This window comes from Buceros rhinoceros, unplaced genomic scaffold (assembly GCF_000710305.1).
Source record: "Buceros rhinoceros silvestris isolate BGI_N320 unplaced genomic scaffold, ASM71030v1 scaffold9303, whole genome shotgun sequence".
NCBI classification, from domain to species: domain Eukaryota; kingdom Metazoa; phylum Chordata; class Aves; order Bucerotiformes; family Bucerotidae; genus Buceros; species Buceros rhinoceros.
Window position 1 is genome coordinate 37,235 of NW_010405332.1, and position 15,887 is coordinate 53,121.

The following is a 15,887-nucleotide window of genomic DNA, read 5'->3' on the forward strand; positions in this document are numbered from 1 at the left end:
CATCACACACTGATCTCTGGTGGAGAACAAAATTTTGCGTTGCCTTTTTACATTTCACAGGAGGAGGAATTTTAGGTGTTCTACACAAAACATTCAAGAAGATGGATTAAGAGGAAAATAACCACTAGAGGGAAATAACAACCCCGAGACAACAGACCCACTGCAAACCTAATAGTTACCGTGAAAGTAATACTGAGAACGTATTGCCAGACCCCAGAATGTGAGTACACAAAAGCCCACCAGAAAAGCACAGGTGTACACAGGTTAGGATGGTGACCCCAGTTACTGCCAGTACATAAGATGGTTCCCACCTTGCAAAGTAAGATTAAAAGAAAGCGATGAAAATAGAGTTCTAGTGAAGGAAGCAATGAGATTTTTTCAGAATAAATCCCAGCAGAGCACTGAAGTTCTTTACTAACCTGTATGATATACAAAGCAATCTTCTACAAAGACTAATACAATATGGAACAGTACAATATACCAACGAACTGGAAAAAAAGAAGAAAGCTAGACAGTCCTGCTCCCACATATTTAGGTTTCTACACAATCTGAAATGAAGCTGCATTTCAAGACCACCAAAACACTGCGCTGGAGCTAGGTAATACACAAATACTATGTTTGAAATGATGTCTGTTCGTCAAATGTGTTTTAGCCAGCGTAGCCTGTACGAGGCCTCCAAAGGTGCGAAGACCTCAGTGTTAAGCTTCAATCGTACTAGGCCTGGACTTCTCTTGGGCTAAATCCTCTTCCCTGGCTCTGTCATCCATAGGATGAAGACCAGCAAGTCTCTCTTCCTCACTGTGTGCAGGCAGGGAGCCCTGATCCTGCAGATATTCTCTGCCAGCTCCACAGCAATACGCATGCTCAGGGCGAACAGTCGATCACCCTGACTTTCCATCCCACACCCCCCTTCCATCAGCAGAACCCCCCCAGACACGTTACTAGACCAGTTACTAGTCTACTACTACTAGTCTAGTCACAGACCATAACAACAGGAAAACAAGGGAGTTTCACTTACTCTTTGAATACCTCCAGATATCTGAGGTTTCATGCAGACTCCCTGCTGGACTGATGTCAAAGCTTCTTTGTTGCCAGATGTGCTGCTGCCATTCATATGTGACCCCCAGCCTGATCAGCTGTGAATATCTAAATTACCTGAACTCATAAGTGGGGACCAAAATACGCTGCAATTACTCTGCAAATGAAAAGGTTTTCAGTAGATGAACTGTTCCAGAGGGAATCTGTGCAGCCTTAGCAGGAAGAAGCAAGCTGAAAGCTGATTTGTGTCAAGAGAGAAACTATCGCCCTTCTAAAGTTAATCGTTCACTCTGACAATCAGCCTTAAACTTAATGGGGAAACAAGCAAATGCATCTGAGCTACCATTCCTCAGAAGGAGTCTTGGTTGCGACTGACCAACCAGCATAGTATGTTTTGTAAAGAAAGAAAAACAACGCAACTAATTTACATCCAAGGGAGGTTATTCACATCAGCATGAGTTTCACATTCCTGAGGCAGCGCAGTTCCTTCAAGTCAGAAGGAGAAGGATTTCATTTTGTTCCTCTGCATGAAGGGTGATGCTTCTACTCTTCTTCCTTTCATTGGTTTCTAGAATTTGTACCTTCAATAAAGCAAGCTGGTACCTCTTAGTTTCTCCGTACAACATCAAGTTGCCCTTTTTGAGTTCTCTTAGTTCTAAACTGGAAATACACAGTCCAGGAAAAATGATAAACAGGCAGGAAAGAAATTTATTGTTTCCTTTAAACAGACACCACACTTCCCTGGAGTTAAACATAACTGGAGTTTGCTTCACTATGCACAGCAGAGAATGCAGTACTCTTAACTGGACCCAAACCCATTTTACAATCCAGCACCTTTCAGGCCACAAAGGTAGCTAATGGATTTATTAGTTTATTATGGTCTTAGAAGAGACAATTTGCACCAAAACAATCAGGGTTCTCTAGGCCCACAGCCAGTGACAGTGCAGACAGCCTCAGCCTACACTTCAGTTCACGCTGTTCTTTCCTTCACAGCCTGCATTTGACACAGTGTCTCCTCAGTAAGGCAAATGGAATTAGTAGGTGGTCACATCCACAGGGAATAGGATAAACATAAAATTTATTAATCAATTCTTCATGCAAAAAATGAAAATGCTTATTTATTGGCTACTGACAGTCTGCAAATCTCATTCCCAGTGTATTTACTATTTACCTGTGAAACACTGAGATGCCAAGTATTAGCTTAAACATGCAACAAAGAGTATGTCCCTGAATTTTTCTGACTGTGAACAACGCTCACATCAGGTGGCAAATCTTGTGTCCAAAAGCTGTTGGTGCTACTCATGATTTCTGTGATGTAATTAACAGTGATAAAGTAAATAATGTAACACTTCAGTTTGTTCAGTTTGGGTCCCTAAGGCATTTAAAAGGAAGGAGAAGGTAAACATTTGTTAAGTGGTGGAACTTTAAAGCCAGGCTTTTTTAAAATGGGAAAGTAAAACAGCTTTTCCTCTGCAATTACTTTTTCACACAAAATAACCATGACGTCTTAGTGACTCACGTAGAAAAACAATATAATCAACAAAACAGACTTGTAATAAGTTTGTAAAGTACCCTTAAATGTCATATGGTCATCTTTCTGCAGGTACGTTGGGCCAGATTACCCCAGGGCCCATTTCAGCCAGCACGAGCTGTCATCTATGCTAAGCGTCCATCCAAAGATTCCCACATTAACAAGGAACAGTCTGTTTCAGCTGCAGCGCAGCAATTCCAGACAGCAGTGGGCCTAACAAACTACCCCCAGTGCTTGGCCAGTACCTATCAGCCCTGTTCCACACTCAGCTGGGGGTGAAGTTACATACAGAATCACAGAATCAGCTGGTTGGAAGGACCTTTAAGATCATCAAGTCTAACCGTTCACCCTGCACTGCCAGGGTCCCTAAACCATGTCCATCAGCACTACATCTACGTCTTTTAAACACTTCTAGGGATGGGAACTCCACCACCAACCTGGGCAGCCTGTTCCAATGCTTCACAACCCTCTCTGTAGAGACATTTTTCCTAATACCCAACCTAAACCTCCCCTGGCGCAACTTGAGGCCATTTCCTCTAGTTCCGTCACTTGTCACACAGCAGAAGAGACCAGCCCTTACCTCTCTACAACCTCCTTTCAGGTACTTATAGAGAGTTACATGCCACATGTTCCCTCACCTGTCTGGGACAAAAAGAAACACTGAAATGGGACACACCTCCTCCTGAACAGCTCTCTTATACGCACACATATTTGTACACACGTACCACAATACCATCCCTGCAGGGTGCTGATCTGGGCAGGATGCTCATTCGTTTTGATAATTTTCAAAACCGAGTTCTCTCCCTCCCTCCTGTGCAACAGTCAGGTACCCACCACTACCACTTTCTGTCCCGTACTTGTCCTGCATGGCTATGGCTACCCACGTGTCCTCATTTATGCGCACATCTAGAGGAAGGCAGCAATCCAAGCGATGTTATTTGGTTAGCTAGCCCAGATACGCTCAAATGGCAGAAGCTGAGAACATGAGCAAGCCTTTAAGGTGAGCCACAGCCAGCCAGCTTGGACAGAAACACAATCAACAGCTACTGTGGCAACATACCACAGCTAAACCTGTTCCCACAAGCCACAAAGGTATAACTTTACCCAATTTTCTTAACAGAAAGCACAAGCCAAAAGCTAGAATATATTTATTGGAGCATTGCCATACACACATTCACTCCCTCATGCACAAGGACTGTGAAGAGACAGAAAGGGATGCAGGGAATTAAAGGATACAAGAGCAGGATGAGGTCAGGAGTAGACTGTCCAGCCCTACCCTGATCCTGAGAGTGACTAACAGCACTTGCTATGGATGAGTGGTCAGAAAGGCACTCTGATGAGAAAATGCTTCTTGACAACCTCCAGGCATGTCCCAGCCGCCTGACGGCAGCTCAAGGGTACCTGCTCTGTCCCAGCTTTTGAAGGATTTGCCTTCTGTGCATTTATCCACTCACTTCTAAATCTAAATCTGTGCAGCACTTTACCATCCACTCCATTCCTGGGCAGAGTTTAATTCTAGACTAAGTGAAAGAAAAAGCATTACATTACCTTTTCTTTGTGCTGGGCTCGCCCCTGCTAGTGCCCTCTAGTTTTGATAGAGGAAGAGACTGTGTGTGAATAATAGATGTTACTCAGCTCTCCAAGCCACTGAAGGCTTTAGGGATCCCTGCTTTCTCCCTTCCCTCTCTGCCAGGCTGATGGCTCTGTGCCTCTACCTGTCTTCCCAGCTCCACTGTGCTTTCCCCAGTGGGGGGACCAGAACTGGGCAGTATTCAAGACTGGGGGGCAGCGTGCTTTCCCACAGAGGCAGAACCATGCTTGCTTTCTACCTCTCCAGTAATTCTCACCAGTTTCTTTTACTGAGCTCACCATTAGTGGTTCTCACCACTAATGAACACTGATGCTGATGGCTAGTGAACGGTCATCCTAAGCACTCAACCTAGCGCCCATCACAGCATACTCGGAATGGCAACAACCTGCTTTCTGTATAACTTTGTATATATCAAGTGAGTTTTATCTATTATTTTAGAGGCCGTTCCTTCCAGACCACAAGTCCTTCCTGCTCTTCATGACATCTGCCCCTCTTCTTCATTAGCCTGAACAACTTTGTATCAGCAGTTTGTTACCCCAGTGACTCCCACTGTTTCCAAATCACTTCTGAAGGTACTGAACAGCACCAATAAAGGTAGGCTATCAATAACGCCTGCTTCAGCTGTCCAAGCGCTTGAGTTCTACATACTGGAATAAGCACCCTGTGAACAGAAGTTACCTGATGTCTTTAAACGTAAGCCGTCTGCCTAAGCTAGCACGTACACGACTGATGTAAGTAGAGAGACTTCTGAGAGACTGCAGAAACTGAGCATACTGGACGCTGAATTACCACAAGGATGAGAAATTACTTTCCAATTTAGGATCACCAGAATAGTTCTCCTAACTGTAATATGACTGAAACCAGATACACCACTAGCAAACATTCCAAAATTGTAAGTGTGAGTCAAATATCTGCTATAAGCTATGAATGAAAAAAAGTAATAGAACCAACAAAAAGGTCCTTTTCAGGTTTATTTCATCCGCATGTGGTTCCACTGCAATACTCCCCCCAGCCCATTCTGAATTTCCTCAGTGAAATAGCTGTGTCTCCTTTGCAGGGTATCAGTAGTTCATTTTAAAATGAGAACACGGCTTAATCATTCATCGTAATTTCATATTACCTGAAACAGGCGACTAACGTAGAGCAGTTTAGCGCCAAGTTTTCTAACCTGCAGGTTTTGCCTCTGCGCAGCGTCCACGTACGGAGATCTCTCCACACCAGATGAGATTCCCTGCTAAGCTGCAATCCCAGTAACCTACATGAGCGCAACGTGAGAGCACGGTGCTCTTCAAACCTGCTGCTGCTCGAAGCAGGGGAGGCTGTGTAACAGGCAGCGGGAGAAATGTCCTTGTTTGCCAGACAAGTGAGTCTGCCCTCCTTTTTCCTAATTCACCTCTACACACACATTAAACCACATTAAACTCTTTTCTTACTGGAGAATGTTACATCTTTTATTCTCAGAATTCCTGAAGTACGAAAATGGAAATAAGTTCCACTTCCCTAAATTCTCTCATCTCGAGTCCTAGCAGACTGCATCAGAGTGAATAAGCAGAGAAAATAAGCACCAGAGCCTGCTTACAGGTGCCTGACTCCCAAAGCGTCCTCTGATGGCTTGGTTGAGGAGTAATCTCATCCACTTCAGAGTGTTCACCTGTAAGCTGTCTTTAATAAATTAAAGACCTCTTCTAATACTAACAACAACCTCTACATAGAGAGCTCGGAAGCTGGAGAAACTTCTCAGGTTTTTGGCCTTTCCAATTCCCAATTTCAATCACTTTCTCAACTCAAGCTAAAGCAGCTAACTGAGAATAATCAGCTTCCCTGTGTCTGGAGAAGAATCTACTGCTAAGGCTCCCTCAGCACTCAAGAAATTGCAGGTTCTGGCATTTAGCTACAAATTCCTATCAGTTCAATGACGTATAAAATCCTGGATATAACAGTGGGTTATCTAAGCATTACTTTGAAAAAATTATTAATTTCAGTGGCTAATATTAGGTTCAGGTCTGTACAGGACTGTAGCTTCAAATTTAACTGTATTTTTAAAGTATTTATAATTGGGTTTTTTACCCATTTTTAATCCACTCCTACTTTTTAATTACTTATCTATCCTACTAACATACATCCAATGCTAGAGAGAAGATAATAAAGATCTGTCAAGTTATAAAGATAAAACCCCAAGAGGCAGACAGAAGTAAAAGAGTTTGAGAAACTACTTGCAGAAGGCACAAAAGCCCCATAATACTGTATTTTCCAACAAATTAGGGCCACCAGTAGGCTCACAGAATCTGAAGGGTCAGCAGGTCATCCAAGTGCTTAAGAAGAAAAGGCACTCAGAGAGGACAAGGCTCAAGATGCAAAATGCGCTTCTGCTTTGTTCACAAACAAGAAGTTTGGGAAATTCCTGTGTCAGAAACCTTCTTCAGAGGACAGCCAAGGATTTTTTCCTGAAGTTAAAGCCCTGACGAAAGCGGCTAGAGGATGATAGTGACAAAAAAGCCAAACCCAAAACTCAACAACCACCTCCCCCCCAATTCCCCAAGTTCAGATTATGTCCACCAAAGATACTCAAGGATGGAACAAAGTATTAAATGTGACGTGCGTTGTCTTGATTTCTAACACGCTAGTACCAGAGGGCCTAAAGATTACTAAGAGGATTCCACTTTGTGAAAAAACCCTAGAAGGAATATGTTGATTCTGTGATCACAGCAGCCTGGTACCTGTGTGGGACAAAGCTGTGATCACACAGGGAGAAGTCAAACTTCTCTGAAGTCACAGCTCAGTCACACTGCAGGTCTTTCTAGATTTCCAAAATTCAGTAAGGGCCCTTCGTAAAGGCTCTTAAAAACACCCTAATGTATCTGGGGACAAATCAAAAGACCACACATGAGTAATGGGTAAAAAGACACAGAACAAAGGCTGGTATGTCTCCGACAGCAGCTCTGTACAACCATGTTCAAGCTTGTGCTATTCAGCACATTTGTTAAGGGTAAATAAAAGGGTGACAACATTTGTTGATGACATTAAGCAATTCAGAGTAGTGAAGACAAGCACCGCCTGCAAATAAATTAAGGAGGAGTTCATACTGCTGAGCAGGCAGTAAAATGGCAGATAAAATTCACTCTAGATGTGCATATTTAATGCGAACGGTGAAAACAATTCTATTTTTAGATGGAGAGGGACTCTGAGTTGGCCATTACCATGCAGGAATGAGAATCTGGCATAATGATAGAATGCGCTACGAAAATGGCAACTCACTGCTCTCCAAGGGAGAAGTAGCAAAATCAACTGCTAGGAATCACTGGGAATAAAGCACAAGGCTGAAAACATTATGGCAGCTTTAACTCCTTGCGTAAGTGAACAGGAAGAAAAAGGAGAAATAAAGATGACGACATTTACAAAAAGCAACTGAACACAAAGACACTGGTCTCCAGCTCAGGGAACCACAGAGCTAGGAATTACTGGAAACTAAGCGGGTCTTCTGGGAGGCAACTGTCCTGCTCTTACACCTTTCTGCTATCAGTCTGCACCAGAGATAAGGCAAAAAGGACCTCCACCCTGACCTGGCCGTTTTTATCGCTTCTTATCTCCTCTTTACTCAGAGCTGGAGCCTTACAAGTTACACTGCAACTTGGCATAAAGACAACAGACAGCAACGATAGCTTAGCTGATCCAAGTCAACATCCACTGAAACCAGAAGGAACCCATAGGAAATGAAGTTAACCCAGAAAACACTAAAACCCAAAGCTGACCTCCTCCGTGGTCACTGACACCTATCTTTGAGTTCAGTGCAGCAGGATGATAGCCACAGTGAGTTAGTCATGACAACAAGTTCATTAACCATTTCACATAAGTTGAGGTAGTTGTCATTTACCTTTAGACATACTGGCAGCAGGAAGAAAAAAAACCCAACCCACAACATACCTATTATCAACTAAAGCACTGGTAAAACAATGAGACCAGTATGAGTCCAGTCACTTATCACTGACTGGTTATGGAGGATGCATGGTAACAAGGAATTTTTTAGTAAATGAACAGGCTACTAAGTGACAGGCCAGTAACTTCAGTGCTTGAAAGGCTTTAACTTACAAAGTATGAACTTGGACAAAGCAAAAAAATCCAAACAGAAAAAAAAAGTACATTTACCCCAATATGAGTAACAGAATGGCAAGTTATCTTGTAATCACACCGTTATCACTTACACATATATCCACACACTTGAAATCTGCAGCAAAACTCTATTATCTTGACCTAAAAATGAGATGAATAGAATTTCTGATGCAAAAAATCCCAAGAGGTCAAGCAGCCTCCTTGCTGCCACATGTAGTGGAGATGACAGCAAGCGCATCTTGACTGCACATAGTTTAGCTCATGTGGGTGTCAGTCTAATGTTCATATACAAAACTATCATGGTTTCAGGCCCAAGGTAGCATTTACTGGTAACATTTAGGAGCATTCTTGTCCACATCCAGAGGGACAAGGTATCACCCTAAAATATAATACACACAAAAAAAAATACACAAGAGAGGCGTTTATTTCTTCTCAAAAGAAGACTGAAAGAGAAGATTCTGCAAGTTCATGGTAACCTGAAATTTAAAGAAGAAAACATCAGCTCCTTCTGGGGAAACGAGTTTGTCTCAGTAAATGTTTTACACACCAAGCACATGTTTGGAGCCACTTAAGCAAAAACAATTTAGGAGGGAATCAGTATTATGAAATGCAGTTGCTAACAGAAGAACGGATGGACACAGGTATTTTTAGCAAGCCTCCTTTAATCTTAAAATGTTTTTAATGAACCAATAAGATCAAATTATCTAGTGGAAATAGGGAAAATTAATTGGGGAAAAATAGTTCAACATGCTCAAGAGATACATTCAACTTTTTATTGTCATATTTGCTTCAACAGAGCTCCATCGTGGTGCTCTCACCAGTGAGTCTCTCGGAAGCCCTAAGGGCAATAGCTTGTCCATCTGCAAAGCAGAAATGGGTCTGTCCCAAAGTACACTGTAAATGAGTAAGTGAAAGTCTCTGTGCAGCCGACAGAACCTTGTGACTGCAATTATCAGAGAGCACAGCAAACTTTTTCCATATGCTTTCAAACAAATTTCACAATTATGTTTCTTTGGTCATAGCCAAAACCCAAATATGCTTTGTTAGAAGGATTAAAATTAGCATTGCCAATGAAAAGTTAATGCAACACATTAAGAATACCAACCCCAAAATGTGGATTTTACATGGGATGGAACAGTTCTACAGAGGAGATTTCAGTGATATCCTTCCCTCTCTTGTACTGAACAGTCACACATCATTTCTGGTTTACATAAAAGACAGTATGTTGATACTGGCAACAGAAAAATGAAGGTTAAGAATTAGTTTTCACTGTCATCTTCCTTTCAGTTGCTTACAACCATTTCTAAGGTAAGATTTCTAGCTCCTGTCATCTGTTAAAACTGAGTGGTTTATTTAGTTAAAATACTGAGAAAAATCATACCCTTCTTTTTGGGACAGTTGTTTATGAAGTTAGTTTTACCATCTTTTTTTCTTGGATGCTGATTTGTTATTAAATATTATCTGAAGCAACATGCACATATGGGATTCCTTTCTGAAAAATAGTTTATGTGCCGAGTATGAAAACCACATTTTGACTGTTCCAAACATAAGCCGTAAATGTTTAGCATGCAATACCATTCATGTACAACATCTAATAACCCTCAGCAAACACCAGTCTACCAACTATACAGTTACCTTCCTCATTTTTTCAATCAAGTCTGAAATTCCTAACCACAATAATTTTTTTCTTTTAACAACCAAGTTCTTTTATTATTTTCCAAAACTCAGTTTACAAGACTTCCAGTCTATTTTTTACCTCCCTTGTTGGTTTCAGCAAAGATTAAGGACAATCAATCCTTGCCAAGCTCTCTCCTGGAGCTTGTGCCTGTTACCTCATTTCCTGGCTCCTATGAAGCAATGTGAGACAAGACTTTGGTGAAAACTATCACCGTAACATTTACATTTCCAAATACTGAGTTCAGTTCCTCAAACCCAGGTACGAACTCCATGACATATGAGACTGAACTCTCTTGTCCATCACACTCTCTTTTCCTCAGGTGTTCATACAACTGAGAAGCTTTTTGAAAAACGTTCTGGATAATTTCCCAACTCTCCCAGCTTTTCTCTCTTTCACTCTTCCCAGTAATGTATTTCACTAGACACTCCAACTTTCAGAGACTGTCAGGGTCTTCTTACCCTGGACTGGGTCATCACTGCTAGCTCTGTTAAGCACCTCCCCCCTTTCACACTCATTCAAACCACAGCACAGCATATAGCACCACATCTTAAAAAAAGGTTTTCCTTGTCTTTGTAATTCAGTCAGACTTGTAGATCATTCAAAAGAAGAACCAGATCTTTGTTAAAGATCAGATTATTTTTAAGCTCAAGGACTACAAATCATTTCATATTTAAAGGCCACACAAAACAATTTTACTGCTGTAACATAAAAACTTACCCACTTGGCAATTGGACACCCCTGAGAGCTTTTTCCTTCCTTTCCTGTATAAACCACTACCTCTATTCTTACAGCACTTCCTTTCGCTCCATACCTGCATTAAAAAAAGTTCACGAGTAAAACAAGCTGTTGTTTTTAAAACAGAAAACATTTTCAATAAAACAAGAACAACAGACTTATTTTTACTTCACTGAGAACAGAAGAAACCCAAATATTTATAATGTCAAAGAATACTTTAAAATTTAAAATCCTATTTGCAAGCATGATTTTTGACATATCTCTTCTGAAAACAAGCTTCTGCCACTGAGGAAGAAAGTGTTATTTGCATGTAATTCCCGGTGTGCTTAGCCACTAATGTGACTGCTCTGTCCAGTTTGCCACAGCTTCTTTGCACGTAGGACGCTAGAAAACTTAATTCTGTCCGCTGCTGATTCTGGACTCCAATGGCACCTAGGAGAGCACTGCTCCTGAAAGTCAACCCTAAAACTGCAAGGGCTCAGAAAAAACATGCGAGTTTGGAACTGAAATGCTAGTGCTCACCTCATGCACATCTGAACAGGAAAACACTTCACCAACGAGTACTGCAAAAAGTTTAGACAAACAAAGCTAAACACAGCCGCTGATTTCTCATAGCTGCTCTTCCCTGTTCAGACTGTCAGAAACAGCGAGCATTAAATGCTGAATTTTTCTCACCTGTTCTCCATTATTTCTCTCACAGCAGCAACACTTGGTCCTGTCCCGAGGTGTGTGTAATACGGGCCTTCATCCTTCTCTATAATTTGCTCTGTAAGCAGGTTGAGAAAACTATGTTGGCACATAGACAATTTATTTACACCATTATAAGTAAGCTTAGAAATGGTTTACAGAAACATCTAAAATTAAATTATAATACATTAAATTTGTCCCTGAAATGTAAAAAATAAAAAGTATGATAGATCTTTCTCCTTAGAGGCACCAAAACAATTTTATACTTCTTCCCTCCTATTAATCTGCTAGCATTTTTTCTTTATTTTACAAGTAATCCTAATTCTAGTAATATTCTGCATTCTTTACAAATTCTCATTACAGGAGCTGGCATGGATTGACTACGAAAACTTTCCAATATCCTACTTGATAGGAAAACGTTATTAATTCATTTTATCCAGGCCTCTTAACTAGCACCGTGTCAATTCAGAACATTAAAGCAAAGATGAAACAATCTGCCTGTGTGCAATGTGTTTTTGAGTCTCTGACTTGCTTTTCCATCTGTGCACTCTGATAGTCTGACAACGCAGCGTGTCTAACACCATCAGTCAGGCTGTATCTGCAAAATCCTCAATACTGAGGTCAGTCTGACATCTCGCCCCACAACGCGAATTACTGCGTACGTGGCCTCACCTGAACTCACCTCTCCCCTCTGGGGCAAGAGGCGTCCCACAGCCTTTTGACACAGACTCCTCAAGGCAAACTGACATCGGTCATCAGGACTGACAGTAACAAGACCACCCACAACTGTGTCCTGCCACTTCTCTAACAGCATTTAGGCAATGACAGTGATGTACCGGGAAATTTTTGCCCAGCCCATCTCAGGCAAAAACTAGTTCTAGACTGCAAAAACCAGAGTCTGCTGTACTGCAGATAAATTCATATGGAGCACAAGTCAGCAACGACCAAGTAACAAACGGAACAGTTCCTTTTCTTCCTGGGCTTAAATTTAATTAGAGAATCTAAACCTTCCAGGTGCAATACCAAAAATACTCGGTTGTGGTGTGCTTTGTGAAGAACACCAAGCTGAAGTTACAGAGAGGGAAAAAATAATTTCCTTCTGTTTCTAATGGTAAAACTCTGATCCTTTTGCAACAGCTGATTAAGTGTCAAGTGAGCTTCCTCACATCAAAGGAAGCAACAGGAACACAGCTCCACCCGAAAGGTACAGGCAAAAGTTAGCAAAAAGTCTTACCAACACAGTCACAAGTCGGCAATTCAGATTGTCCTTTTTTTGTAGGTGTATCTATTAAATTTTTTGTAGGGGTATCGAGAAACTTCATTGGTGATTCAAGGAAACTGCTGAGTGTGTTTTTTGCTGGAGAACACCCTGAGTCACCTGCACTCTCTGGGTGGTCAGTACCCAAACTGGTTGATGTCAGAACGGTCACTTCGCCTGCACACTCCAAGTTCCTGAGAGCTTCAACAGCACCTGGTACCTGAGCCCCACCACAGGGGACAGGCAGCACCTGTGACTTCGGCTCTACTTGTTGTTCAACAGCACCGTGATGAATATAGGCTTCGTCTTCACGACACATTTCATTAGCTCTCAGGTTAGACTGATTAAAAGGTTGAGGCAAAGGATGCGTCTGATCAACATTTGCTGTTTGCTGTACCTGAGAATTACATTTTTCTGTAAACATCTGAAGGTTCTCACTTGGTCTGTTCAATAACGATGCTGGTTTCAACTGTGAAACAGCCAGAGGATTACAGGAGGACAGGTCGCTGTGTTGGTTACGAGCAACAACTTCATTTTTCAGTGGGTCAATGCCTAGTGGGTCTCCAGAGCCTGCAGTTTTGATTTGCTCATTTACCACCTCACAGCCAAACAACCTGTCTTTTTTTTTCTCTTGCGGTACCTCAGGTAAACATCTATGGAATTTTATCTGTGTTTGCGGAAGAAATAATCGAGTTTTTTCTTGTGATGCTGAAGTATTTTGATTCAGTGCTCTCTGTACTTTGATTCTTGGAGATTTTTTTTCAGATAGAGCTATTTTGGAATCCTGTGGCATAGTTTGACCAAGCTTGTGCAGTTTTGATGATATCCAAATGTCCTGTAACTCACTACGCTGGCATGACAACAGCTCTAGCTGGCTTTGATTATTCTGTTGATAGCGTGCTTCTGGAGGCTTCTTTTTGTGCCTTGGTTTCCATGGCACAGCATTTCCTTTTTTATTTGTTGGTTGTTTTTGCTTTAACAATAAAGAATTATAATTATGCCTGAAAAAGGCAGATTCTTTTTTCTGCAGCACATCTTGGTTATACTTCGGCTGCCTCTCGTGTGATATTAGATTAAGCAGCGATGCCTTTATGTCATTCTTCTGCTCTGGGTTTGTCTGGTTTGATTCAATTAGTGCTGCAAGTTGAGTTAGTTGTGTAGCTACATCCTCTTCGTCCTGGCTGTGAATTGTTCCCTCTTTAATCAAAGAGCTAGCTTCCAAGTTCACATCATTGCAGGCTGGCTTTTGCTCTGACTCGCCAAGAGTTTCCAAGCTGTTACTTGTTTGCTGGACATGGTGTGAAACGTTGCAATACCGTGCAAGAGGGACTGGATCATGAGTATAATTTTTCTTGGTAGTGTAACCTGAAAATGATTTTGCATTAGATGAGAAGTCAGTTGAAGTTTTGGTATCTCTTGAGGATAAGTGTAATTTATACATCTCACCACCTAGGTTGGCAGGTTTATCACACAATTCAGAAACTGAACTTTGGCCATTGTATAACGCTGCCTTATTGGGGAGCTGCTTCTGCGAGTGAGCACAGTGAGCCAAGAGCTGTTGCTCATTCTGTAAGTAAGTGTCTTTGATTTCTTGTAATGCGGAAGATGTCAAGGAGGATGAGATATCCCTTTTGTAACTATGGAGCGAGTTGGAAGTTGTTTCTTCTGAACGTTCAGTACTTTCATGTTTAGCTGGTGAAGTAGTTTCTAAAGGGGCTTCGGATAACTGTGTTAAAGCTTCAATAGCTACAACCTGCTCCACAGTCAAATTTCTGGTTTTAATCAGGGACAAGAAAGTTGGCTGGAGGGAAGAATCCTCATGCTGTGTCTCTGTGTTTGTCACTGCATTAGGTACTTTGAAGCCATTGTTCTCTGCATGCACTTCCTCTTCAGGCAGTGGAGGACAACACAAGCTTTCTTGTAGATCCAAAATGGAACCCGTCTGCCAAACTGACTTATCTGAACCCTCAAAGATGCTGCAAGTGCAGTTTTCCTCTTTCACTACAACATTTCCTTCTTTTTCTGGGTGAACACAGCCAACACCAGTTGTCAGAGTGTTTACTATTTTATTCAGATTGGTGCCCTTCATCCATTGCAGATGGGAGTTGCTTGTCAAATCTGTCCTTTCCTCTATGGATAATTTTTTCAGTGAAGCAACTGCTTCCGGTGGTGAGTAATGTAGGGTTTTTATGCCATTTTTGATGGTTTGTGCAAACAATTTTTTTGGCTCAGCTAACTGACTGGGAGAGACTGCTCTTTCACTGCCTTCAGCATTTTTCAGGTGTTCATTGCCTGTCACAGTTCCATGGATATCTCCGTTGACATGGACACCAAAGGATGGCTTCTCGTGATGTGCCCACTTCTCTCCTTCTAAGCCTGTCATTCTTTCTTTCTCCTTACACTGCACATTTTCAGTGGGTACCGCTTGGTTTGTTTTCACCCTGTATTTTTCACCATGACCACATATACTGCATTCCATGAGTTCTGGTCTGCGGCCATTTACTGGTTTGTTTTCTAAATTTGCCTATAAAATAACAATAAAAAGAATTGTTATAACAGCTTTTTGAAAACATTAAAAATAAGAAGCATAAGATTTACAGCAAATAACCCCTACTTTGACAGATATGAGGAATATCTGAACAGGCACAGACACTGGAATTAGAAAAACCCAGAAGTCAGAAAAACCCCTGAAGCCTGAAGACCCTATCCATACTTACAGCTATTTTTCCCCATTGTTGACAGGGGCAGAGAAGAAAGTGTGTGCACGTGGTAGAGGTGGGAGACTAAAGAAATGAATGAACAGATAAAGGACATTAGCATTCAGAATCAGATCTAAGGATTCTATTTTTAATGAACTTGCTTAAGCATAAGAAAATCCCCCTCGAGTTCAAAGCAGGACTGAAATCTAAAGTAGTAATTTGATACACCACCACCAATTTGGCTAGACCAATGAACAGACACAACGCTTGGTTGGACACTCTTGCAAGGATGTCTGGTTTTCAGGCTTAAACTCAAGTCTTTAAAAAAACCTGAAAGAACCTAAGTTGAACTGGAGAGTAAGCCAATTAACATCGGCTCACCTGGTAGTTACCCTCTCAACACCGTGCTTAGCTTCTGTATTCAGATGGTAACTTCCAGAGTTCTGAAGGGTCTCTTACATAAGCTATCCTTAACAGTATTTTATAAACTCTAAATTCTAATATTTCCGTAAACGTATTCTTCATCTTCACTGATATTATACAATTATTGTGGTTGAAGTGAT

The 15,887-nt window shown here is 41.5% G+C and overlaps 1 protein-coding gene across 1 annotated transcript in view; it reads right to left on the reverse strand.

Moving 5' to 3' along the window:
• TET1 (tet methylcytosine dioxygenase 1) overlaps positions 1–15,143 on the reverse strand; it is a gene marked incomplete at its 5' end in the record, with an annotated part of 33,668 nt that extends 18,525 nt beyond the window's left edge. The window contains 3 exons of the mRNA XM_010133677.1: positions 10,663–10,756; positions 11,356–11,446; positions 12,602–15,143. Of these exons, the coding sequence (XP_010131979.1) occupies positions 10,663–10,756; positions 11,356–11,446; positions 12,602–15,143 (2,727 nt within the window). The remainder of the gene's footprint in view (positions 1–10,662; positions 10,757–11,355; positions 11,447–12,601) is intronic.
• Positions 15,144–15,887: the final 744 nt, after the last annotated feature.